The sequence below is a fragment of the Lutra lutra genome, chromosome 6 (genome assembly GCF_902655055.1).
Source record: "Lutra lutra chromosome 6, mLutLut1.2, whole genome shotgun sequence".
Classification (NCBI taxonomy): Eukaryota; Metazoa; Chordata; class Mammalia; order Carnivora; family Mustelidae; genus Lutra; species Lutra lutra.
In genome coordinates, this window is record NC_062283.1 from 109,086,228 (window position 1) to 109,111,294 (window position 25,067).

General features: G+C 47.0%; 1 protein-coding gene across 1 annotated transcript in view; it reads left to right on the forward strand.

The window, feature by feature from the left end:
• The first annotated feature begins 1,305 nt into the window (after positions 1–1,305).
• Positions 1,306–25,067, forward strand: part of NT5E (5'-nucleotidase ecto) — a 45,394-nt gene continuing 21,632 nt past the window's right edge. Inside the window, exons 1-3 of the mRNA XM_047732120.1 lie at positions 1,306–1,726; positions 18,818–19,040; positions 21,690–21,878. Of these exons, the coding sequence (XP_047588076.1) occupies positions 1,388–1,726; positions 18,818–19,040; positions 21,690–21,878 (751 nt within the window). The 5' untranslated portion in view covers positions 1,306–1,387. The remainder of the gene's footprint in view (positions 1,727–18,817; positions 19,041–21,689; positions 21,879–25,067) is intronic.

Here is a 25,067-nt window from a genome sequence, read left to right on the forward strand (position 1 = left end):
TATTCTTTAATGGCTAGAGAATTTCCTTTGGCAAGATGAAAAAGTTCTGCAGATGGATGGTGGTGATGGTTGCCCAACAATGTGAATGTGCTTAATGCTACTAAACTGTACACGTAAAAATGGTTAAGATGGTTGATTTTTAGGTTTTGTGTTGTATATATACATCTTATCCCAAAAAGCTAAAAAAAAAAAAAAAAAAAGTACTGACTTGATGCATTTGGGGAAGTGTGAGGACTATATATACTGTTCTGCAAAGGATAAATCAGTGGTCACCTAATAGGACCTCCAAACCAATTCCCTTCTCCTTTTCCTCCCAAAGCACTGGACTGTTGATTGCCCTCAGGAATCAGTTGGTTAAACAGAGGGAAATTCTGCAATTTTAAATTCTATATAATGATGTTTTATTGACTGCATTCCTATTATTGCTTTCCTTGCCCAAAGCTTTGCCTTAGTGTACACACACATACACACTTCACATCCTTAAAATACTAAAGCCTAGAGAAAAAGAGGGGGCAAGGACAGGGGGGAAAAATGCCTTAAAAAAGCGACAGAAGGCAGCATCACGTCCACATAGCTGCTGCTTTTACTCCCATGGTCCGTTTTAGCTTCCAAGAGCTGTCCCCGTCCCAACGCCGGTTCATCGCTGAGACCTTCTTTGAGAACAAACGCGGGACTGGATTGGAATGTTCTTAAATTCCGAGGTTCCACTTCTAAACAACGTGGACTCGGTGCGTTCTCCAACTGGAAAGACAGCGGTCAGCCACGTCTCACAGTCCGTTTTTTGCTTCCACGGCCCCAAAAAGCAAAGCACTCCTCTCTCCTGCCTCTGCACTCCTCCCCCGCCCCCCCTTACCTCTTCTATCTTTTCCTTCCCCTCTTCTCCAGCTTTCGCTCTTTCAAGGGAACGAGCTCGCGCCACCCCAAGCCCAACACAAACCGTGCCTTCCTCTCGGGAAAAACTCGCGCCTCAACGTAGGCTAGAAATAGCGAGGGCCAAGACGCGGGGTGGCCACTCCGGCACCTCCCGCGCGCCCGGGAAAGCGCAAGCCCTCCAGCTGTGGGGTGGCGGGCTCCCCGGCACCGTGGCCAGTGCCCGCTCCCCGCCGGGAACAACCTCTCCACTGTTGCTGCCGCCAGCGGGGGCCAGCCGCCAGCCCCGGCGCGCCCGGGGCCGCCCCCGGAGCCAGGGTCGGATCGGGTGACCGCGCGGGCGTGCGCCCCGCTGTGGGGCCGGCCTCCCGCCTGAAAGAGGCCGGCCCCCGGCGCGCCCCGCCCCGCCAGCCCGGGCGCCTAGCTCCCGCTCCCGCTCCCGCTCCCGTCGCGCCCGCCGCCACTCGCCGCCGCTCGCCCGGCCCGCCTGCACGCTCGCCCTTTTCGCGCCGCAGCCATGGGTCCCGGAGCCGCACGAGCCCCGGCGCTGCAGCTCCTCGCTCTGGGCGCGCTGCTGTGGCCGGCGGCCGGCGCCTGGGAACTCACCATCCTGCACACTAACGACGTGCACAGCCGGCTAGAGCAGACCAGCGAGGACTCGAGCAAGTGCGTCAATGCGAGCCGCTGCGTGGGCGGCGTGGCGCGGCTCTTCACCAAGGTGCAGCAGATCCGCCGTACGGAGCCGCACGTGCTGCTGCTCGACGCCGGCGACCAGTACCAGGGCACCATTTGGTTCACCGTGTACAAGGGCACCGAGGTGGCGCACTTCATGAACGCCCTGCGCTACGATGCCATGGTAAGAAGGCGGCTGGCCGGGGCGGCTGTCGAGCCCGGGGGTAGGAGTCCCGAGCCGAGGGGGAAACCGGCGCGGAGGAGCAGCCGACCGTGTGGCACCGGGTGGCCCGCCTGGGGCGGAGTTCAGGGCGATGCGGGGAGAAAGCGGGACGTGGCCGGCGTGCCAGGTAGATGCAGACAGAGAAGTCCCTTGGATGATTCGTTTGGAGGAGGCGGACTCAGCGCTACCTCCGAGGGCGTCAGCGGGCGTACGTGGGAGCGTTGGCAATTACCCAGGACCAGGGACCGAAGCAGAATGCTTTATTTCGGGTTTAGTGGAGGGAAAACTCAGGGTCAAAGAGGTTGAGTAGAGTGTGCTGGTCACCAGTTCCAAAAGAGAGATACGGTGAGAACGGATCTTCCCACGGGTCCGTCTCCGCCAGTGCAGAAAGTCAACTTTCTGCACACCCGCCAAAAAAAAAAAAAAAAAAAAAAAAAAAAAAAAAAAAAAGAAAAGAAAAAGGATTCCAGATTCCTTAGATGTAGGAGCTCGAGCCTGATTACGCTCCCAAGCTTGGGGTAGAGTCCTGGCTCCGCTCTCTACTGTGCGCGAGTTATTTAGTCTCTCTGTGCCTCGGTGCCAGCCTCTATAAAATGGGGATAACGTATTTACCTCAGGGGGTTTCCTGGTGCTTAGCATGGCTTCCGTAAATGTTAGTTATCATTACCAGATACTACTCTACAGGTTTTTAAAAAGGAAGAAAAGAAACATCCGGAGAGAATGAAAATGCAGAAACACTAGGATTTCAAAGGATTTTTATAAAATCAATTTGGCAGCACGGATTTAGAGTCTAACTGAAGGGATGAAGCCCTTGAAATACATGCGGGAGTTTAAGTCCAAGCTCCCAAATGATCTGGGAAAGGCAATGCCTTATTTGCTCTAGAAAATGAGCAGAGAGGGGGTATGCATTAATAAATATGACCAAAACATATATATGGTTTGTTTTTCTCATCAAACCACCACCCAAGTTTAACCCAGTGTAAAATCCTAGAGTAAAGGACTTCTGTGGAGAAACAGGGAACAAGAAATCTTAAGGGCTTTAGAAGAGGAAGAAGAGAGCAAGGGTCCAGAAGGAAGGGAAGGAGAGGTGTGTATGGTCCAGGCTGAGATACAGAGGGTTAGCAATACACTTGGTATGAAAACAGCACAGAGGTTATTTTTTTCCCTGGAAGCTTGGAGAAAGGAGGACAGGAAAGGCTGATAAGGTAAAGCTGTTTGGTTTTTTCCACCAACAAGAAAACTCATCCTGGAGAGATGAGAGATGGGCAGAGGGAGTTCCTCTCCATTCTGATAGTAGGTTGTGGGTTACCAGAGACCCTGAAAGCACAGGGATTCAAGCAGATCCCTACACCTCTGAGTCCATGGGTGCTGGGGGTGGGGGGGCTCATCAGCATCTGTCTGGACTCCACAGAAGAGTGGGGGGTCTCAAGAACCCTGTACGGTCTATTTTCATTGCTATCTCCATAGTCCAACTTGCCTGATGCTTTGTGTGGAGTAATGTCAGAACAAATATTTACTGAATTGAATTGTTACTAGTTTACATCTCGATTTCCTCCCAGAAGGGTAAAATAAACATCATGTGAGTTTGTTTTGATTTCACATATAGATTACCACTCTTAAAATTTCTCTTTGTGATACCCTTTTCTCCACAGCTATGTTAACTCCTTTTGATGAAAAAAAGAGAGAGAGAGAATTCCTCATTTTCCCTAGTCCTCATGTTTTCCTATTTAAGTCGGATTGAGCCCGTGATGTTAATCATCCAATCAGATGTCTGTGATAGGACTCTGGGTGAGGCTGGAACAATTTGCTGCAAGTTACAGCGCGTCAGTGGAAGTATTTAGAATGCTTTTTGTTGGATGGAATAATTTTCTTTCAAGTTTCACTCAAGATAATTGGGCTGGGACCTGAGGAAAAAATAGATTGCTATATAATGTTGACATGAGGTAAAGAGGGGGAGTCTGATGGCCACGTTCCTGATAGTATCTCAGCATCTGTGCCATTCTGGGGTTTGACAAACATGATTTGACCTGCGTAAAATCGACTCCTGTTATGCTTTAGCGTGTGATAAAGCTCTGCCGTATTCTTGTTTTACGGAGATTTTTCATTGTCATTTTGCTTACGTTATACTCCTCTCAGGGAATTTATTGCTGTTCTGCTCTAAGTGTTGGCCCACTCCACCCACTCACTCACCACATCTTCAATTCCAGGAAGCTGGTGATTCTGGTTTGGGTGGAAAACAGTCATCGAGGGGCCTCACCAGTTCTCTAGAAACTGGGCTTGGTTAGAGGAGCCACATCTAAGGACTCAAGGTAGTATAGAGTAGCAAAGAGAAGCTACTCTAATCTAGCTTTACCCCTGGAGGTCCCTGGAGCAGGAGCCTCAGAGGTGGTATAGACTTTCTAGACATGTGTGTCCCAGTGAGTGCTGCTGGAGTGGTTCTGACACCTCTGGAGGCCCCCGGGCCAGCCCGGAGTCCCCCTAGACCCAGCTGCCAGGCAGGAAATTCTGGAGGGAGATCTTCAGAAGCCACTTGTTGGTGGAACTGTCTGGGTAGAAGGATGAGTGTCCCCCCCGAGGTGTGAGGAGGATGGCACTCACAGTGTGATCTGGGCTGGGTTCCTGGGTTCCTTTCTCCAAGCTTTCTGTTCCCTAACTGGGAAAGGAGAGGGATAACCCCTACCCACACTGTGTAGGATTTTTGTGAGCAGTGCATAACAAATGTAAAAATCCCTAGCGCCCTGCTGGGTCATAGGACGTGCCCAGGAAAGGTTAGTTCTGGGTGTCCTGGTGTGGGGATGGGGGAGGAATAAGAAGAAGGCGTGAGGAAGGAAAGGTTTGGGTTTTACAATCAGTTTATCTGATTCCGACTGCCTGCCATGCTCTACCCCAGGCCCCCAGGACCCCCAACATCATTTCTAAGCCCCATCGTGTAAACTATTCTTAGTATTTACTCGTGGAGTGGATTTGTGAAAACCCTTGAGAGCACACAGTCAGAGAGATTCATCTCAGGAGGTGGGATTCCCACCATGGAGATGCGCTGGGAGGAAGACAGCCTCCGGGAGTAGGGTGGCCTCCTTTGTAGCGGGTCCCCTCTGGTCCCCTGAGCCCGCTTGCTGTCCTGCTGTCCGTAAGACCACAGCCTCAGCCCCAGGAAACTACTCCTTGGTGCCTGAGCCCCCGGGGTAGGGTGGGAACTGTGACTGCCAAAACTCACCCAGGAGACCCCTAATCAAATCGCCTTTCATCAGCAGTCCCCACTTGCTGTGTGAGCAACCGCTCTGTTTGATGTTCCTGTTTCTGCTTGTCCTTGCACAACTTTTATCACAGTGAAGGGTCTTAATGTTCTTAAATTATGTAACTCCTTCTATTGCCCAGATCATTCTGTTTCTTTTGTCCTCAACTGATTGTTGTTGTGTTTTTTTTGAACCTAGTTAACACAAAATGTTACATTAGTTTCACGTGTGCAACAATGTGATTGGACAAGATTCTATGTTCTGCTGTGTGCACCACAAGTGTAGCTACTGTCTGTCACGGTACAGCCAAACAACACTTAGAGTAACACTGACTGTACGTAGGCTTTTATTCCTGCAGCTTCTTCATAAAGCAACTGGAGGCCTGTATTTCCCACTCCCCTTCACCCGTTTTGCCCAACTCCACACCCCCTCCCTCTGGCAACCGTTAGCTTATTCTCTGTATTTATAGGTTTGATTCTGCTTTTTTTTTTTTTAAAGATTTTATTTATTTATTTGAGAGAGTGAGAGAGAGCATGAGAGGGGAGAAGGTCAGAGGGAGAAGCAGACTGCCTGTGGAGCTGGGAGCCTGATGCGGGACTCAATCCTGAGACTCCAGGATCATGACCTGAGCTGAAGGCAGTTGCTTAACCAGCTGAGCCACCCAGGTGCCCTTGATTCTGATTGTCGGCTCCGTGTTTATACCCGGCATAGTGCTGCCCAAAGACCTCCAGAGATTTTACCGTCCTCTCCTCCAGTGATGGTTTAGGACGAGCTTCTCTGAATAGCTTCCTGCACTTCCTTCCTGGGAGGGTTTCTTTGGGATCTATAGCCAAGGGCAGAATTGCTGGCCACAGGGATGCGGGTCCGAACAAGAACTGCCTGAGTGACTGGAGTGCTCTGTTCTCCCCAGTCTCCACATCCACACAGATGTGGAGCCCCTGATCCTCTCCCCTATCCTGCAGCATTATCCCACTTTCCAGAAGAAATGTCATCTCATTATTTGATCTTGTGTTTTTCTAATAACTGGGGACTTCGGCATATTTACTTTTTGAGTTTCCTTTTCCCTAATTGCATGTTCACATCCTTTGCTCTTTTTTAAAAATTAGGTTTGGGGCACCTGGGTGGCTCAGTCACTTAAGTGTCCAACTCTTGGTTTCTGCTCAGATCGTGATCTCAGGGTTCTGGGACAGAGGCCCCCCTCAACTGGCTCTGTGCTCAACAGGGAGTCTGCTGGAGATTCTCTCGCCCTCTGCCCCTCCCCCACCCACATGCCTGCTCTCACTCTCTAAATAAATAAACGAGGGATGCCTGGGTGGCTTAGTTAGTTAAGACCCCGACTCTTGGTTTTGGCTCAGGCCATGATCTCCTGGTTGGGAGATAGAGCCCCAGGTAGGGCTCCCCACTCAGTAGAGTGTCCCCTTCCCCACTTCCCCTCCCCCACTCATGCATGTGTGTGCACTCTCCAAAATAAATACATAAATCTTCTAAAAATAAATAAATAATTAGGTTTACTCTAGTTTTTGTGATTTTCAGGAGTTCTAGATATTGATCTATGAGCAGTTTTTAGACATTGTGAATATCTTCTGATTATGTATGTCTTTGAACTCAATCCACAGTGTCTTTCACTGAATAGAAATCCTTCATTTGGTATAATCAAATTTGTCTTTTTGTTTGTTTGTTTGTTTTTGCCTTGTGATGTGTGCTTTTGATAGTTTACATAAGTGTTTCTTATTTGAAGCTTATCACCCCCAGTACTCATCACCAGAAATTCAGAGATCAGTACTGTTCTCTCTGCATTTTGAGAGATAATAAATCTGTAATCTGGGGCTATGCCATTCCCCTCTCTGGATCACCAGTTCCTCATCTATGGAATAAGAGTTTCAAACCAGCTCATCTCTGGGGTTCCACACATTTCTAAACAAATCATCCTAAGAAATGTTTTGATCAGGGTGCCTGGGTGGCTCAGAGGGTTAAGCCTCTGCCTTCGGCTCGGGTCGTGATCTCAGGGTCGTGGGGTCGAGCCCCACATCGGGCTCTCTGCTCAGTGGGAAGCCTGCTTCCCCTTCTCTCTGCCTGCCTTTCTGCCTACTTGTGATGTCTGTCTGTCTGTCTCTCTCTCTCTGTCGAATAAATAAATAAAATCTTTAAAAAAAAAAAAAAGAAATGTTTTGATCCAATTTCAGTTCAGTGGAATATTTTGATTGAGAGAAGGGGCAAGAGGATGGGGCAGAGATACAGAGGCAGGAATCTGCAAGGTTCTGGACCAGCCTGGACCAGAGCTGAGGTGACAGGAACCATGAGAGATGAGGTTGTATATGGCTGAAAGACCATCCTGAAAAGTATGGGCTCTCCTCTGTCGTCACGGGTTGGGGCGTGGAGAGGCATTGGAGGTTTCTGAGTAGAGGGTGTCTGTGGTATAATAAAAAAAAAAAAATAGGTATTTCGTCTTTATTCCCAGTTCCTGGCACACAGCTCCCCAAACCCATGGAATTTCCTGAGTGATGAGAGTCTTTTGTATGCTAATGAGATGACTGATGGCTGAGGACCACTAGATAGCTTTAGAAGGAGGACTGGAGTCATAAAATCCAAGCCACAGCTACAGGATTGGAACTTTCTGCCTCCCCTCAAACTCCTGGGAGGAGAGAGTGGCTGGAGATTGAATTAATCGGCAATTGCCAGCGATTTAAGCAACTATGTGTATGTGATAAAAACCCCCTCAATGATGGGGTTCAGATGGCTTCTGGTTTGGTGAACACACTGGGGTACTGGCAGGGCGGTGTGCCCAGAGAGGGCACAGGAGCTCTACCACCCTTCAGCCCCCAGCATACCTTGCCCTATGCAGGTCTGCTGCTTGGCTGTCCCTGAGTCGTAGCCTTTATAATATACCAGTAATAGTAACTAAGGCACCTTCCTGAGTTCTGTGAGTCATTCTAGCAAATTATCAAACCTGTGGAGGGGGTCATTATTGAACAGCCAGTTGGTAACCCCAGAGATCTGGAGAATTTGTTGGTGTGAGAAAAAAAAAACCTCTCAGTGACTTAAGAAAATCACAGTTTGGGAGGATGAGCAGAAATGGGTGGGAGGCAGAAGACCTCCGAGAAGAGGATGGTGAAGAGGCTGGCAGTGGTCTAGGGTGAGATGGTCCCTGACCTATGGTGATAGGGAAGGAAAGGCTGAGTCCATGGAAGGTTTCATCAGGTAGGCAATGGAGCCTGGGGCTAAGAGGATGACCTCTGGAGTGACTGCCTGGGATCCAGTCCCCTCCCTTTCACTTAAAATCCGTGGACCGAGAGCAGGTTATTTAATCTCGCACAGGTTCCATGTCTACAGGTATAAGCTGGGTGTGATGACAGCCTTCACCACAGAGGTTGTTGTGGGTGAAAAGGACACCATAGTTCATGGGAAATGCTTGGCACAGGGCCAGCTCACAGTAAAGCGTTAGGAAGTGCTGGCCCTGCTCACCTTCTGGGGACAGGGATGACTCAGGAGAGGGTGCGATCAGAAGATGACTAAGAGGGTTCAAGCCAGGTGCACCGGGAGAGTCAGCAGGGTTTGCCACTACCTCCCAGGAGCATGGAGTCTTCTACTTACCCTTCCCCCCTGACAGCTGAAACCTGCTATTTGCAGCACAGAAATGCAGTCTGAAGGCTCCTCTGAGCTTACTAGACAGGATTGGACCCTGCGGACCTGTGGCAGACAGGGGCAGTGGAAAGAGATTCGGACAGGACATCACGACTCCCGGGTTTTCCTGCTTGCCTCCTCCTGCCCGTTAGCTATGTGAGTTTGGGGAGGGGATTCCTCATCTGTAGAATGGGGAATCGGGACGGGGTGGCATGTTGCATGTCACCCAGCAGCTCAGGCTTTGCCCTGCCCTCTGTCTTCCTTCAAATCTGCCAGTATGACTTGGTTTGCCCCAGAACTTAATTTTACACCCAAGTCTAAGTTTGCTTGACAACTCTCTTATGTCTCCCTCACAGTTACTGTCATGACAGCGAATTCTTGTAGAGAGACTTCCTTGGGTCTTCTTCCGGGTACCTTCCCTGTTTCCAGATAAAGAGGTTCCCAGGATGTGGATGGAGCCTTACTGTACTTGTAATAGAAGATGATGGCTTAAGGAATGGTAGGAGAATGAACCCAGTTTCAAGCCTATTGTCTTTATGGCCCATTTAATCATTCAGTCCACAAAGATTCACTAAGCACTACACACACCAGGCTCCCTGCTAAGTGCTGGGCCAAGTGAATCTGACCTGTGAGGGAGAAACCTGCTATCTGGTGGATAGAAGGCAGTGTCCGGTTGAGCCCTTCTTTTTATATATTTTTTTAAGATTTTATTTATTTGACAGACAGAGATCACAAGTGGGCAGAGGGGCAAGGGGTGGGGGGATGGGTAGGTGGGAAGCAGGCTCCCTGATGCAGAGAGCCCAATGCTGGGCTCAATCCCAGGACCCTGGGATCATGACCTGAGCTGAAGGCAGAGGCTTTAACCCACTGAGCCACCCAGGCACCCCAAAAAACCATTTCTTTAAAGCATTTTTTACCAAGGGATATAGTACATGAACTCAAGTCCCCACAGCCATAATGTCTCCATAATGCAAAATATACCCATATCTTTTTTTTTTTTTAAGATTTTGTTTATTTATTTGATACAGAGAGAGATCACAAGTAGGCATAGAGGAAGGCAGAGAAAGAAGGGGAAGCAGGCTCCCGGCCAAGCAGAAAGCCCGATTTGGGGCTTGATCCCAGGACCCTGAGATCATGACCTGAGCCAAAGGCAAAGGGTTAATCCACTGAGCCACCCAGGCACCCTGGTTGAGCCCTTCTTGACCACATAGAGAGTCTGGCAAGACCTGTGAAGGATGGGGATAAGCAAAGCATAAATGACTGAAATTCTAACACCTGATCATGGGAATTCAAGGACCATAGATCTGGTCTGCAGAAGACACAACATCAAGCCCATAAATGTGTCTTCTATGCCCAAATGCATAGTGGGGATGTTTCCTCTTTTCCCCAGAAAATTAATCCTGAGCCAAGAGAAGTCACCATCCATTCAGAGACTTTCAAAATCTCTCACATCAAAGAAACTCTCAGAATTACTTTATCTTCAATAACAAGCCCAGGTTTGAGGAAGACAATTTAGCAATGTTAGTTTGGTGAAGCTTAAAAGAGGTATATTGATGGCAATGTATTTTTTTTTTTTCAGGGCAAGGAAAGTCAGTAGCAAAAACAATTAGACCTCAGAAGCTTTGACAGTCTGGGTGGTTGTGGATCCCCAAGCCTCAGTGATGTCAATGGCCCCCACCCCATCCTGTGGCTGTGGTTATGGCCTTTCTACTTCCTCTCTTCCTGAGTGAGTTCCACACCAGAGCTGGGCTGCGTAAGGCCAGCCCCAAGCACCAGAGGGAGGAAGCAAAGGCGGGTTCTTAGCTCATCTTGTCATTGTTCTGGCATTTGCGTTTCCTTAACTAAAAATGGGAGGAAAAACAAAACAAAACAAAACCAAAACAAATCACACATTGAGCCAGCAGCTCTCTGCAGGTCACCCACAAATACATCTGAATCCTGCATGAACTCCTTCCGTGTTGATTTCCTTCAACCACATACCTAGAATTTGAAAATTCTCTTGACACTTCTTTTCCCTCCCTTGAATAATTGATTCCATACATAAACCACACATTGGCTGTAGCTCTCTAGCCCCTCAGAGATACAGTTCAACCTGCATGGAGCCCAGTTAGGCAAGCCCGTGCTTCCACATGTAATATTGTTATATGTATTTTACACAGAGAGTTTGTAACTTTTTCCATCTGAGAGGGAAAACGTGAAATGCTGTCTGTTCAGTATTTGTTCATTCATTCGTTCAACAAACACTGAAGTGCACGTGAGCTGGCTTGAGCCCTGGATCTTTTTTGTCGTTCAGTCAGAGGCCACATTCTCCTGCCAGGACCAATATGCCCCACAACTATGGGGTTAGAGGGAGCAAAACCCACCCCAGAAATGGTCCACGACTCCAGAAATGGTTCATCTCAACCAAACCTAATTTGTAAGCACCCCTTCTTAAGGTGGTTGTTGAGTCTCCCTGAATGACTGGCAACTAAGCCCCATTGTGGACTCGGTTGGGCTCTCCCTGTAACCCTCCCACTGTGGAGTGTGCTGCAAGCCCCAGGCCTCAGTGGGATGAGCCCCTGTGCAGGTGACTCGCTAAATACCTATGCCGCGGATTTCTGACAAATGGCTTTTCAACACTGTAATTGATTTCTGCGGATTAGAACAAATCCTTTTCCTCCATATCTTAAATCAATTATTTCCTTCCTTTTTCTGGTATATTCATGCTTAAACTTCTTGTCTTCACTTGGAACATCTGAGTGCCTCAACCCTTGTGTTTTCATTGCCTCATCTGTTGATACAGTTGATGTCATCTGCCTGTGAGCCTCTCCTGACCATGTCAAGGAGGGGAGGATCACACTCTGAACCCCTATGGTCTTTATTGGGCAGTGTGTGCCCGCGTCTTTGGTGGGCTGTCTCACACGTCCCTCCCTGTGGTCCCCATGTGGTTTACGTATGCATGCATGGATGAATGTGCCCATGTCTTGCCCTGCCCCCGTCTGCCCTGACAGCTTCCTGAGGACAAGGACTGAGCCCTTGTTACTTGGCACTCTAGAACCCTGTAGGAAACTAGTCAAGTGATATCCATCCCTTCCAGGTATTTCCATTATGGGCACAATGACAGAGTGGTTAAGGCCCTGGATGCTTAGGCCTCCCTACTCTTGTTCAGACCTCTGCTCTGGCCCTTGCTAATTGCTGGAGCCCTGTGCCTCAGTTTCCCATCTCTGAAAAGGACAAATAGTAGCACCTACCTAATAGAATTGTGAAGATTAAATGAGTCAATATGTGAACAGGGCCTGGCCATGTAGCATGAGAGTCTTATCAACCCCTCTTTTTGTCATATTTTTTGTATTTAAAAAAACTCCTTCTTGAAATCCCCTTATGTCAATTTCCCTGGTAATTTTTAGAGTCTTCCGTGAACAAAGCTGAGGCTCTGAAATGTTCCCTTTCTAATTCAGATATAGATGTCCTTGGATAGACCAAATAGTTGGTCTCCTTAGCAGTTTTCCAATGAGAAGACACTCTAAAAAATTCCGTTTTCTCCCTAACTGCCATCATGACATCTAAATAATGTTCTTGACACACAAAACAGTTCAACAAACTTTTTCTAAAAATCGGTCTCACTCACAAAGGCCAGTATGACATTAGTGAAATGGAAAGAAGAGGAGCAGACTGATTGTTAGAGAGGGACTGGTAGGATCGGTGAGGCAGTTGGCTAACCTTTTCACCTGCTTCCGAACAGCTTGGTTTCTTTCATTTCACAAGATATTGCTCAACTGTTTACCAAGGTTTTTTTTTTAATCCTGCCACCTTTGGAAAGTTTTAATGTCCCGCATACCAAATCAGAGTCTGGTGGAGCCTATCTGTAAGGAGCCGGTTGGAGTGGCGGTTTTATCGTTCAGTAAACAGTTGCTGGGCTCTGGTGCTGGGTGTTGGTTGGTGTCAGCAAGGACCCAGCGGGAGTCGCTGCCCCTCCTGCCTCTGGGAGACAGACATGTGAGCCAACTGCCGCAGCAAGGCCAAGTGATGTCAGAGACGTGCGTTTCCGGTGAGGCTGATACCTGGCGTCTACAGTGGAGGTCATGCAGGGAGCTTTACAGGGAGGTCCCGTGGGACTGCATCCAAAACTCTTCACCACATGGGCCTTTAGGTGTCCCTGGAACTGAGGGACCCTGAAGTTTGGCAGGAGAAGTGAACCAGCTCAGGGAGGTCACAGAGGGGCTGCTGTGGTGTCTGGGGAGCCAGGACTGTGATTTCAGTGGGAAGCAGGAGGCCTCAGAGGAACTCAGTGCAGGAGCTAGAAGCAGTCGAGGGCATAGTTTTGGAAGTGCATTCTGGTGGCCTGTGGGGAGTGGGCAGGAGGTTTGTGAGCCTGGGGACCAGGAGACCGACTGGAGGACTCCAAAAAGGTCTGGGCGAGAAGTGAGGGAGCAGTGGGAGGAAACAGAGGGGCCAATGGCAGTGTGGTGGAGAAGGCAGGGGGATGATGAAGGAGCAAGCAGCAACTCCATGGCTGCTTGGCCGTGATGGGGGGTCCGGGGGGCCAAGGGAGGGCTGCCCAGGTTGTTTGCTGCTTCTCCGGGTGTTTCTTGGGAGCTGTAGAAGCTCTTTTCCAACACCTGGGACCGCATGCATCCTCGCAGGTGTCTCATTCACAAGCTTACTAGGGGTAAGTGTCCTTGTCTGCTGGCCATTGGTCTGGGCGGGGGCCTCCCCAATGGTCAGCAGATAGGGAGGACTGGGGAGCCAAAGGGAGGGACCCCAAACCACCCCCAGGCAATAAGAGACTGGAGGGGTCCGGCCATCTGCCCCAGGGGCCCCATCCTGGCGGACACATTGTCAGTGTCTGGCTTCAAGCTGGGCAGGCCTGGGATGGAGAGGGAGAGGGGTCATTCCAAATTTGGGGAAAAAAATCTAAATTTTCTGGAAACATTTGGATAAACATTCTGCTGCAGGTAGAGTCTGCCCCAGGATGCTGTACCAGGAGGTCACCAGAGCTGGGCCACTGTGGCCTCTCCACAGCTTTATTTATTTTGGGACAGGAAGCCCAGTCGAGCAGGCGGGCTCTGTGTGAGGCGACGCCAGATAGGTTCTCAGCCCGTGAGGCTTTCTCAGGTCTCAAGGATTTGCAGCTTCCTTGCCTTTTATGGCCAAGTTTCCTGCTCACATTATTACTGTGGCTGCTGTGAACATTCGTGAGAGGCTTTCAAAACAGAGCCCTGTACCAGTTTGGTGCTAGAAGTCGGCACGTCTGTATCTTGTAACATCTTTTCCTATTGTGGCACGCAGAGACACGAAGAGGCTAGGACAGAGTTCTAGGCGACGTGGTGGCATCCAGCCCAGGGTGAAAGGCCTTGGGAATTAATTCTCTGGCTCTTTCCTCCCCGTCCATCAGGTTTTTATTTACTTGCTCATATACTCAGCAAATATTTACCAAATGTTGTTCCTGTGTCAGAGATATTTTAAATGAATGATGGGAGTTGGTTAATACATATTATTTAATAGTATGTATTGTCTACTGCTTTGTTCACTCAACTGTAACTGGAGAGATCAGAAAGGGAAGATTTCTTCAGAAAAGCAAAACATTATGGGATAATGAAAGACCTTTACAGAAGGCTATCAGACGGCCACCGACTTTTGGGTCCCGTCTGCAGACCATGCCACGATCCCAGCTTCAGGGCTCAGGTGGACCCACTCCGACATTGGAAGGCTTCTTCTCTCCCACTCTCAGCCTGAGGCATGTTCTTATTCTTTCTTCTGCTTGTCCACTTGTTCAGGACCAGTGCCTCAAGACCAACAGACACATTTGTTTACAGGTGGAAGGAGAAAATGAATCAATAGCAGCTCCTCCTAGGAAGAGCCTTGGGAACGAAAAGACGTGAGGGTTGGCCCACAGGCCCAGAGGACAGTGTGGTCAGTCAGCAGCCCATCAGTGTGGCTGCTGAATTTAGTAGCAGATTCCATCCACACTAGACGTGCAACATGGAACGGAGAGACGAGTCAGAAAGGATGTTTCCCTCTTTTTTTGAAAGCGTGCCTCTAACATTTGTTAGTCACTGAAGGTATATTTTTACTGTTGTTAAAACTCAATAAATTGGGGCACCTGGGTGGCTCAGTGTGTTAAGTCTCTGCCTTTGGCTCAGGTCATGGTCTCAGGGTTCTGGGATCGAGCCCCGCATCAGGCTCTCTGCTCAGCGGGGAGCCTGCTTCCTCCTCTTTCTCTGACTGCCTTTCTGCCTACTTGTGATCTCTCTCTCTGTGTCAAATAAATAAATAAAATATTTTTTTAAAAAAACAAAACTCAATAAATAGATGCCGCACATAATTACTACCTTAGGGCAAGCATGAAAAATTAATTTCCTTGTGTAGACACAAGCTTTCCCTCACTCCTCACTGCAGGGTGTTGTTAATAATCCAACAAGAAATTTGGAGCCAGAAGTCTTGGAATATCTTCATTCTGCCATGGCAGCTTCACATGACCTGGTAAACCTCTGGGCTTTATCTTTAGTCAAGATAAAGCTTTAGAGCATTTCTCCAAAGCAACTGCTAGAGTTTGACAAATTACCCACATCAAATATAAATATTAACAGACACTTGCAGAAAGGTGTTAAACAAATCAGACTCTGTTCCTCAGAGTTGATTTAACAAACATTTATTTAATAAGAACCACCAAAGAATCAGATCTCCTTCTGTCCTTACATTTGTGTTTTAAAGGGCAGCAATGATTCAGCAATTTAGGTGGTTGAACATGCTGGGCTGGGCTAGATGAAAAGTGAGGAAAGTTTTTTTCATGTAAGAGCAGCAGTTTTTTTCTTTTCTTTTTGTCTTTTTAAATAGTGCTTGAGGCATCTGCACTAAGAAAGCAGTGCAGGTGAGGTGCCATGGCTAGACCAGAGGCTCACATTAAATTGCTGGATTTTTGAGGTTGGAGATACTAAAGAAGGTAATTTTGCTACACTCGGCTGCCTTAAGTTACAGAACAGTGCATTTTGTGAAATTTAGTGTTTATAGTGATTATGCAAAGATTGTCATAAGTCTGGAACCAGTGACTGAATAGGGTTAGTAAGTGAATGAGCCCAATATGAGAAACGAAACCTTTGGAAAGGAGGGAGAGAGCATAAGAATATGATTAAGGTCAGAATAAAAACACTCTTGCCTGATGTGAGGATTATAGCATTAATGGCAAGTAACAGGTTAAGTCAGATCTGGATTGGTTATTACAGTCATGAGGGAAGCTTTGGGCAGAACAGCAAAAAAATGGACAAGCACACATAAGGAAAGGTACGGGAATTTTCAGAGAGCACCAAAAAAGGCAGAATGATACTATAGTATGAATTTGCATAAATTTTCTTATGTCTGTGCTACCAATGCTCCATGAGATGTAAAGGAACGTGGAAAGATAGTCTGCCTTTCATTGCTCTGAGTGCTCTTGGACAGACTCTTCCTGAGGTATTGTCACATTAATAAAAATAATAAAAATGAATAAGAATCCATGTATATCAGACACCTGAAACTAATATAACACTGTATGTTAACTGACTGGAGTTAGAGTAAAAACTTTAAAAAATTTTATTTAATGCATTTCTTTTTTTTTTTTTAAGATTTTATTTATTTATTTGACAGAGAGAGACACAGTGAGAGAGGGAACACAAACAGGGGGAGTGGGTGAGGGAGAAGCAGGCTTCCGCTGAGCAGAGAGCCCAATGCAGGGCTCGATCCCAGGACTCTGGGATCATGACCTGAGCCGAAGGCAGACGCTTAACAACTGAGCCACCCAGGCACCCCTGTTTAATGCATTTCTTGAGCACCTGCTGCATGCCAGCAGGGAACATGGTCTACACAAGTGAGTGGTGCGCTCCTTCTTCCAAAGAGCTCATGAATAATGAAGTTGTGATAAATGCAGTGGAGGAAAAGCAAGTCAGAAAGAGTCAAGGTGGGGAAATGAACATGAGTTTATAAAGAAAATAAGAATTTAAAAAGGCGTTTTTCGGCAAAGGAATTTTTGTAGGAAAGGTTGGCTGTGTCTAGAAGAAAGAAATTTGTCAGAGACTCTTCTGCTCATTCAGGGGTGCACAGTTGTTCTGCTTCAGTGGCTTGCTGGGCGCCAGAGGGACTGGGTGGGGGGTGCGGGGCTGCAGAGGGGACCATCAGAGCAGAGGAAGTATGTCTAACTCAGGGAACTCAATGAAGTGTTCTTGGGAAGTATCTCTTCTGGAAAGATCATCAGACTTCAGGAACTAAAGCCATTGATTGAATAGAAAGTAAAGTCATGGTATAAAAAAGGAATAATCCTATTCTATTCTATTCTACTCAGTTTTATTCATCTGTATTTCAATCAACCAATCATCATTAACCTGTTATGTACAAAGGCACAAAGATGAGGGAGAGCATGAAAACTGCGGGTACTTGGGGTTTTATTCTGAGTGCTCCCTATCTATTAGGCCTTATGCAGAGCTCTTCATATCCAAGCACAGAGGTTAAGAAGGTTGGAGTCAAACAGAAAGTGGTTCTGATCCCCCCTTTACCACTTACTAATTGCATGACCTTGAACAATTCATTCAATGTCTCTAGATCTGTTCTAATCTCTAAAATGATAACAGTAATAATGCCAATCTCACAGCACAAAACCGGGTTTTCTTTTTTTTTTTAATTAATATATAATGTATTATTTGCCCCAGGGGTACAAGTCTGTACACAATTCATGACACTCACCATAGTACATACCCTCCCCAATGTCCATCACCCAGCCACCCCATCCCTCTCACCCCCCTCCCCTCTACAACACTCGGTTTGTTTCCCGAGATTAAGTCTCTTATGGTTTGTCTCCCTCTCTAAAACCAGGTTTTCTTAACAAAACCACTTTGTATGATGCTGGCATGTGGGAAGTGCTTAGTAAATGCTGTTTCATTTTTATTACAACCTTTGTTTTATTCACTGCCCTTCCCGAGGAAGCTGTGGTTTTTAAGTGTAGTCCGGTCGAGCTCATGATTGGTGGAGACAGCCCTGCCTGGTTGTCTCATACTTTAGCAGACTAAAGTCAGACTTTAGTCAGAAATAAGGCTGGAGAGGAAGGCAAGACCAGATCTCCAAGAGCCTTATGGCTCAAGAAGCTCAGGATGTTGAATTTTTTTTAAATTTTATTTATTTATTTGACAGACAGAGATCACAAGTAGGCACAAAGGCAGGCAGAGAGAGAAGAAGGGAAGCAGGTTCCCCGCTGAGCAGAGAGCCCGATGCGGGACTTGACCCCAGGACCCTGAGATCATGACCTGAGCCGAAGGCAGAGGCTTTAACCCACTGAGCCACCCATTCAACAGGCGCCCCAGGATGTTGAATTTTATCCCACGAGCAGTGGAGAGTTGCTGTAGGACCTTACGGTAGAGATTGGTAAGATAAACTTTCCACTTTAGAAAGATTTTTGTTGCAGCACTATGTTGAATGTTTAGAGAAGCGAATGGTGCTAGCTGAATGCCAGTGAGGAGGCTGTGGCAGCGGTTCAGGAGGGAACGGGAAAGGAATGCACGCAGGGGGTGGATGGAACAACACATTTAGGCAAAGGTGGAATGCTGGTGGGGGATGAGGGAGAGCTAGCAAGTGGGCATTCAGCTGCTCTGGAGTATCTGACTTCCTTGACTGGGTATATGGTGGCACCTTGGGCCAAAATGGCAGATCCCGGAGGAAGGGGCTTTGAGCATGGTAAATGTGGTTGCTTGTGGAATCCTTGTAGGGAAGCGTCCACATGACCATTGGTCAGGAGGAAAGTCAGGACTGCAGATGTTCACTTCTGAGTGGGAGATGTGGATGTGAAGGGGTGGGCAGATTGAAATGTGGGTTTATGAAAGAAAACAGAATGTGGAAAGTCTGGGCAGAGCTTAGGAAATGAGATTCTCGAACTTTCCCCAGACCTGGGGATGGCAGGACGGTGGATGTCTAACCAGCTTTCTAGGCGACCCCTCCAGGCATTGACGCCACCTTCGGTAGGTGGTGCGGGACCTGGGAAGCAATTCCCAAATGCTCCTGATGCTCTGTGTGTCTACGGGCCCAACTGCAGGGGCCCTGAGTAAAATCTCTGGGCATGAGGATGACAGAGGTCATGTGGTCAGCTCCTAGAGCCCCATCAGGTTTGGGAGCCACTGAGCTGATGCCCTATTCTTTACAGTATGTTTTTGTTAGAAATTCCAGTGTACCTAATTCTTGTTCTCTTTTCCCTTTCTACTAGGCACTGGGAAATCATGAATTTGATAATGGCGTAGAAGGACTGATTGATCCACTCCTCAAAGAAGCCAAATTTCCAATTCTGAGTGCAAATATTAAAGCAAAGGGGCCGCTAGCATCTCAAATATCAGGACTATATTCGCCATATAAAATTCTTCCTGTTGGTGATGAAGTCGTGGGGATTGTTGGATATACTTCAAAAGAAACCCCTGTTCTCTCCAATCCAGGTATTTTCTAATTTTATAGCACTCACTGGTTGCAACTAGATGTATTAAATCAGAGCTTGGAATGATTTTTATGGGCCATGGGTAAAGGCAGGAATAACATGGGCTGTTGGGTGAGCAGTGTCCTTAGGACAACATTGATGAAAGCAGTCTGGTGGCCTCCACGTTATTCTAAATCACTTCTTAAAGACATTGCTCTTTCGTTCAGCAAACGTTGCTGACAGTATCTTTGTTTAATGTAGTGCATTCAAAATTGGGCAAGAAAGCTGTTCACACCCAGTGTTAACATTACACAGTCATTTGCTGGAGAATGAAACATAACTCATGGCCCTTTTTCCTGTGGGATCAGAGAGCCCAGAGCTAGGGTTTTATCTCAACTTACCTTGTATTTCCTTTTCTAGTATGATCATTATATGTTAGCTGTCCTTTGTCCCTTTTCATGATTTATCTCTTCTTTCTAATGACTTTGTTATATCTGGCTTTCTGAGGAATACATATCCTTGAAAGATCCTATGGGGTGTGTGTGTGTGTGTGTGTGTGTGTGTGTGTGTATCCCCTAATATATATCCAGAAATCAGCCCCCCTTTGCTAGGACTCTGAGAGCAGCCCGGATTAGCCCTTAAAGACTGGGCTTACATATCTGAAGCGGTGATGCCCTCCCTGCAGCTCCCAGGAGAGGAAGGCTGGATGGTGTAGGGACAGATGCCGGTGCTGGGGAGGGGCGGAGCAGTGTTTCTGGGGACACTTGCTTCTACCAAGACCACAGGCCCAGCACATGCATTCTTCCTACAGCTCTCTGGGCCCCAATCCAGCCCCGTCCCTCCAGTCCTAGTGGCCCGGGTGCCACAGGCATGATAGCACAGTTCATTTATCTTAGCTAGAAATTCCTGGAACCCTTCAAGATATCCTGCAGTAGATACCATCCTATCTTGTCTGTGTGATGACTGATCCGCCAGAGGCTCCCAGCGTGTTAGGAGGATATATTTCTTTGTCCTCCGAGGACAAAGAATGTTTTCCATCTTATTGCCAGTTAGACGAAAGCAGAGGATGGATGGTAGCATTGTCTGACGCCTCAATATCCATTCATTCATTCCTTCTTCCCTCTGAGTACCTATGTGTAGGCAACTGTTCTAGGCACCAGAGATGCTGCCCCCCCCAGAAAAAATAAATAAGTAAAAAAACCCTGCCTGCTGCAGTTCACAGGTTTAGTGGGCAAATAAATGAGTAGAATATTTGGGGCATCAGAAGGTGGTAAGTGCTAGGCAGTAGGGGGAAACAGCAAGTGGGGCAGGGGACGAGCGCACCTTGTCAACTTAAAGGGAGGCTCAGGGAGAAGATAACATGTATCTTCTCGCAGAGAAGGTAACAGGGCTCTGTGGGGTGAGCAGTGAGCTCCGGACTTCCTGGAGTCGTCAGCAAGAAGTGGGTCATTCTTAATGTTTTCATGGCAGACAGTGTCGCCAGTGAGCTGGGGACAGCATGGCCAACCCAGCATGGCACTGGGCCAGGGGTCCACCAGTCATGTCCAGTAGCCTTGTCCCCGGGGTGTGGTCTTCTGCTACCACTACAAGTGGGAGTAAGCAGGGAAGAAGATGCACACTCCCCATGCCAGCAGTGTCTGGCTGAGACCTTCTCTAACGCAGAGCTCAAGGGCATGCTCATGTCGGCCTAACCTGATGAATAAGGCACAGTGTCAATGGGTGTGTTGGCATTGACGCTCAGGGACTCGTTGCCAACAGAGTTTAAGTTGGAAGACTGATTATCCTGAACTGGCAAACAAAGCCTTCGATGGACTCATCTGGATTTCCACCCCCCTTGGTTTTATTGTGATACAACCACACTAAGTGTAAGGTGTACGAGTAACATAATGACTTGACTTACATATCATACTACGCATTCATGTGCTCAGGCACTTTCTGCCTTGGCATAATGAAAGTCAGAATAGAAGAACACTTTTTTAGCAAAAAGAATCTTTGTATTTTAATTTACAACACAGAGTCAAGTAACATAAGTTAGAAGAGATCACTTTAACAAAAACACCAAAACTAAGACTTAAATATGAGTGTTTTCTTACAAAGCACTTTCCTTGAGGATCTGTGTAATTTTTAAAGTAGCCTCCTGTCAGCGAAAGCTGGAACTAATCTTCCAGAGTTGTTATTAGGGCCTGTGACACAATTCTTAGGAATATTTTCAATAATGAAAAACCTTTGTCTTTTATGAATGAATTTGCTTGCTGGATATAAATGCCGTTCTGAGCCACGCCCAGCGAACTGGATCAAGTCAAAATGTGTACAAGCCACATCTTGGTCAGAAAATCTTATGACTAAGAGACATCTGATATTAAACACACATTTTTAAAGAATAGATAGGTTTCCAGGTCTGAAGCCTCCTCATAGCATGAGATTACATTAGAGCAACATAGTATATCATTCACAACCTTAATTTAAGGCAATGTCAAGGGAACATACTAAGGAAATTGATGTGAATTTTTATTGGCTATCTAGGGATTTTATATTTAATTTATAAATATGTTTTGGTTTTAGTAATGTAAGAGCTTTAGTAGAAAAAAGTATTTTTCTCTATGTGTTAGTATGTGTAATAATATAATAAAAATTATTAATAAATGTCCATTTTGCTTGTTTTGTTCCTTAGGAAGGAATTTAGTATTTGAAGATGAAATCGCTGCATTGCAGCCTGAAGTCGATAAGCTAAAAACTCTAAATGTGAACAAAATTATTGCACTGGGACACTCTGGTTTTGAAATGGATAAACTCATTGCTCAGAAAGTGAAGGGCGTGGACATCGTGGTAGGAGGACACTCCAACACATTTCTTTATACAGGTAATTGTTTCAAAAGGATTATACTGGCCAGGGTGTCTAGATAACTAACTTTCATCTCGTTGCGTTTGTAACTGTTATTATTTTTACTCCTATTTAATGCATAATATATATTACATATATTTTGTAAAATGTGATATATATGGAATATACGTACATAGTAATGTGTAAATCTTATTCAGAGACATTTTTAATGTCTTTAACTTAATATTATTAATGTCTTTAATATTAATTTATTGGTTTCATGATTATGTCAATTCCATTTATTTATGTATATTATAAATACATGTGTAAAATACACTATAAAATAAGATTACTGAGTCCGAGGCAAAAGTTTATATCAAAAAGTAACATGTCGTATAAAAAAATTTTAAGTATGGGGCACCTGGGTGGCTCAGTTGGTTAAGCCTCTGCCTTCGGCTCAGGTCATGATCACAGGGTCCTGGGATCGAGCCCCGCCTGGGGTGCCCTGCTCAGGGAGGGGCCTGCTTCCCCCTCTCTCTCACTTGTACTTCCAAATAAATAAATAAAATCTTAAAAAAAAATTTAGGAACAAAAATATAAATAAGGCCTCCACAGATCAAAGTGACTGACTTGATTTGTATGTTCACAGGTAGCAGGAGCCAGAACTCTGGGCTCAGGTCCTAACTCTTCTTCATACTAGGACCACTAGGAATGCCCTGGAAGCCCTATGCCCCGATGCTCCTGAAATCAAGCACGTTCCCCTCCCTCCCTCTCCTTCTCTTCCTCCCCTACTGCTTTCCCTCCCTCCCCATCTCCCTCCTTCTCTCTTTCTCCTTGATGTTAGTCAGTTTTAGCTAGAAATCCTCTTTTTTTCCCTTCTATGTTGAACCAATAATGTACCAAAACTTTTGAGTCTGTCTTGGTGAGTTTTTCCTACCATGCTGCCTCCTGTCCCCCCACCACTACTGCCTGGAGCTTTGAAGGGACTTTTAAGGAAAAGAAGAGGAAAAGGAGGGCCTCTTGGTAACTGACTCTTATCAGCAGTGGGAAGGAAGGCTTTGGTGGGGAACACCCCTGTCTTTGAAGAGGTTGCTGCTTTGCCCACCTCTATATGGATTACCTAAGGTGATCCTATTTTTGTAAAAGCAAAAATAAAAAATACCCTAAAGAGAAAAAAAATACCCAACAATGTTAAAAGAGGGGCACCTGGGTGGCTCAGTCTGCTGAGTAACTGCCTTAGGCTCAGGTCATGATCCTAGGGTCCTGGGATCGAGTCCCACATAGGACTCCCTGCTCGGTGTGGAGCCTGCTTCTCCCTCCCCTAACTCATGCTTACTCTCGCTCTCGCTCTCAAATAAATAAGTAAAATTTTAAAACTTTTTTTAAAATGTTAAAAGGTGTTATCACGAAGAAAGCACAGGGGCAATTTTCACTTTCTTCTTAGCACTTTTGAGTATTTTCAAATAATGAACACATGTTGCTTTTGCAATCAGAAAGAGAGACACAAATTGTAAAAAGAAAAGAAAGAAACAATATTAGGTCCAAAGTCTTCCTTCCTGATTCACGTCTGAGACCATGAGCAGGTCACTCACCCACCATGAGCAGGTCACTCACCCTCCCTGAGCCCGTTAGCTTTGTTTCAGAATGGGATGAGAACACTCCAAGGGCCCCATGTTGTGAAGATGGCATGAGGTGGTATACGGATGTGTGGGAGAACACTTTATAAACTGTAGAGATCTGTGTCCTGGCGAGCAACGCTGTGGAGGCTGCCCCCAGGTGCAGACAGACCCACGAGCCTGGGAGGCTGGTGAACTCCTTCACAGGGTGAGCCTGGCCTTCCCTTACTAAAGAAGGCCGGTCTTCCCATATTTGACTCTTTCCTCATGCTGCTCGTAAGTGTTTTGCCTCTTGGGAGACACAGGCTAGAGAATAATTTCACACTGGATGACGCCCATGAGAGGTTGTGAAATCCATGTAGGGGGTAAAAACTTTTAACCCACTAGACTCCAGCAGGTTAGGCCCTTAACATTCCTCACAGGAAAGTTGCACTGTCTTGTGGAAAAAGCTGTCTGTGCAGCAACGAGGACAGTGCCTGTGCCCTCCGGGCGTTAGGTACATGTGGCAGGACAGTGACAGGCACGGACAGTGATGGGAACTTCTTAGCAGGAGTGGTGTTCCAGTCAGACGTCTGAGAACCGCCTAAGTAACTCTAGGGCAACTGGAGGGGCTGAGAGCGCCAGGTGGGGGCCACCCTGGGGGGCAAAAGATGGAGGGAGACTAGGCTGTCGGGCTGGCCATGCCGTGCCTGGCGGTGGGCTCCTGTCTCTGACTGATTTCCTGCTCTGCAGAATGAGGATGGAAACAACCCCATGAGAAAAGGTCACGATGACTTCCCGTCTGGAATGGATGGCTGGAGGAGAGGCGACACAGGACAGGGCCTCATACCTGAGCTGTCCTTATTCCAGCTTTGTCCCAGCTGTGTGGCTGAGACCTGTGACAAACCCTTCCCTGGAGCCTTTAGCTTTTCTCTGAGGTGGTGTCGGAAACGGAAACCAGGGGCACACAGTGGGAGCAAGATGTCGGCCTCCAGGCCCTTCGTCCTGGGGCGCAGGGGCTTCAGGCTGTATTGACTTTGATTCAGAGTAGGAAAGGCATGGTAAATGAAGACCCAGCACACACACACACACACACACAGAGTCACAGTCACACACATAGTCACGTACCTCATACACACATATAGTCACACACACAGAGCCTTTCAGTCACACACACAAACACACAAGTCTCACACAGTCACACCACATATAGAGTCGCACACAGTCTCTCACATGCAGACACACGCAGAGTCACACACACACACACACACACACTGAACTTTCACAAAGAACCTAGAGTGACCCCTAGTTCTGTACTGTTTCATTTTTTTTAAGGTGTCGGTTACCACCCATTAAATTAATTTCCTCATATTTTTGTTGCTGCCCCACATTTTGAAAAACTCAGCTCTGAATGAAGTGTGACCAAAATAGTACATAAACAATCAAAGGAATCCACTCTCTCCATTCAAATGCTAAAGTCATTCCCCTGTTCTTCCTGATTTGCCTCTACACCATCTTAAGTGTCACCCGCCCCTTCTAGCACCCATTGGTCCCCTGCAGACTTGCTGTGTGACTGTCAATTAGTGTGCCCCACTGGGCCCGAAAAGGTTCGGCTTCCATGCCTGGCTTCCCA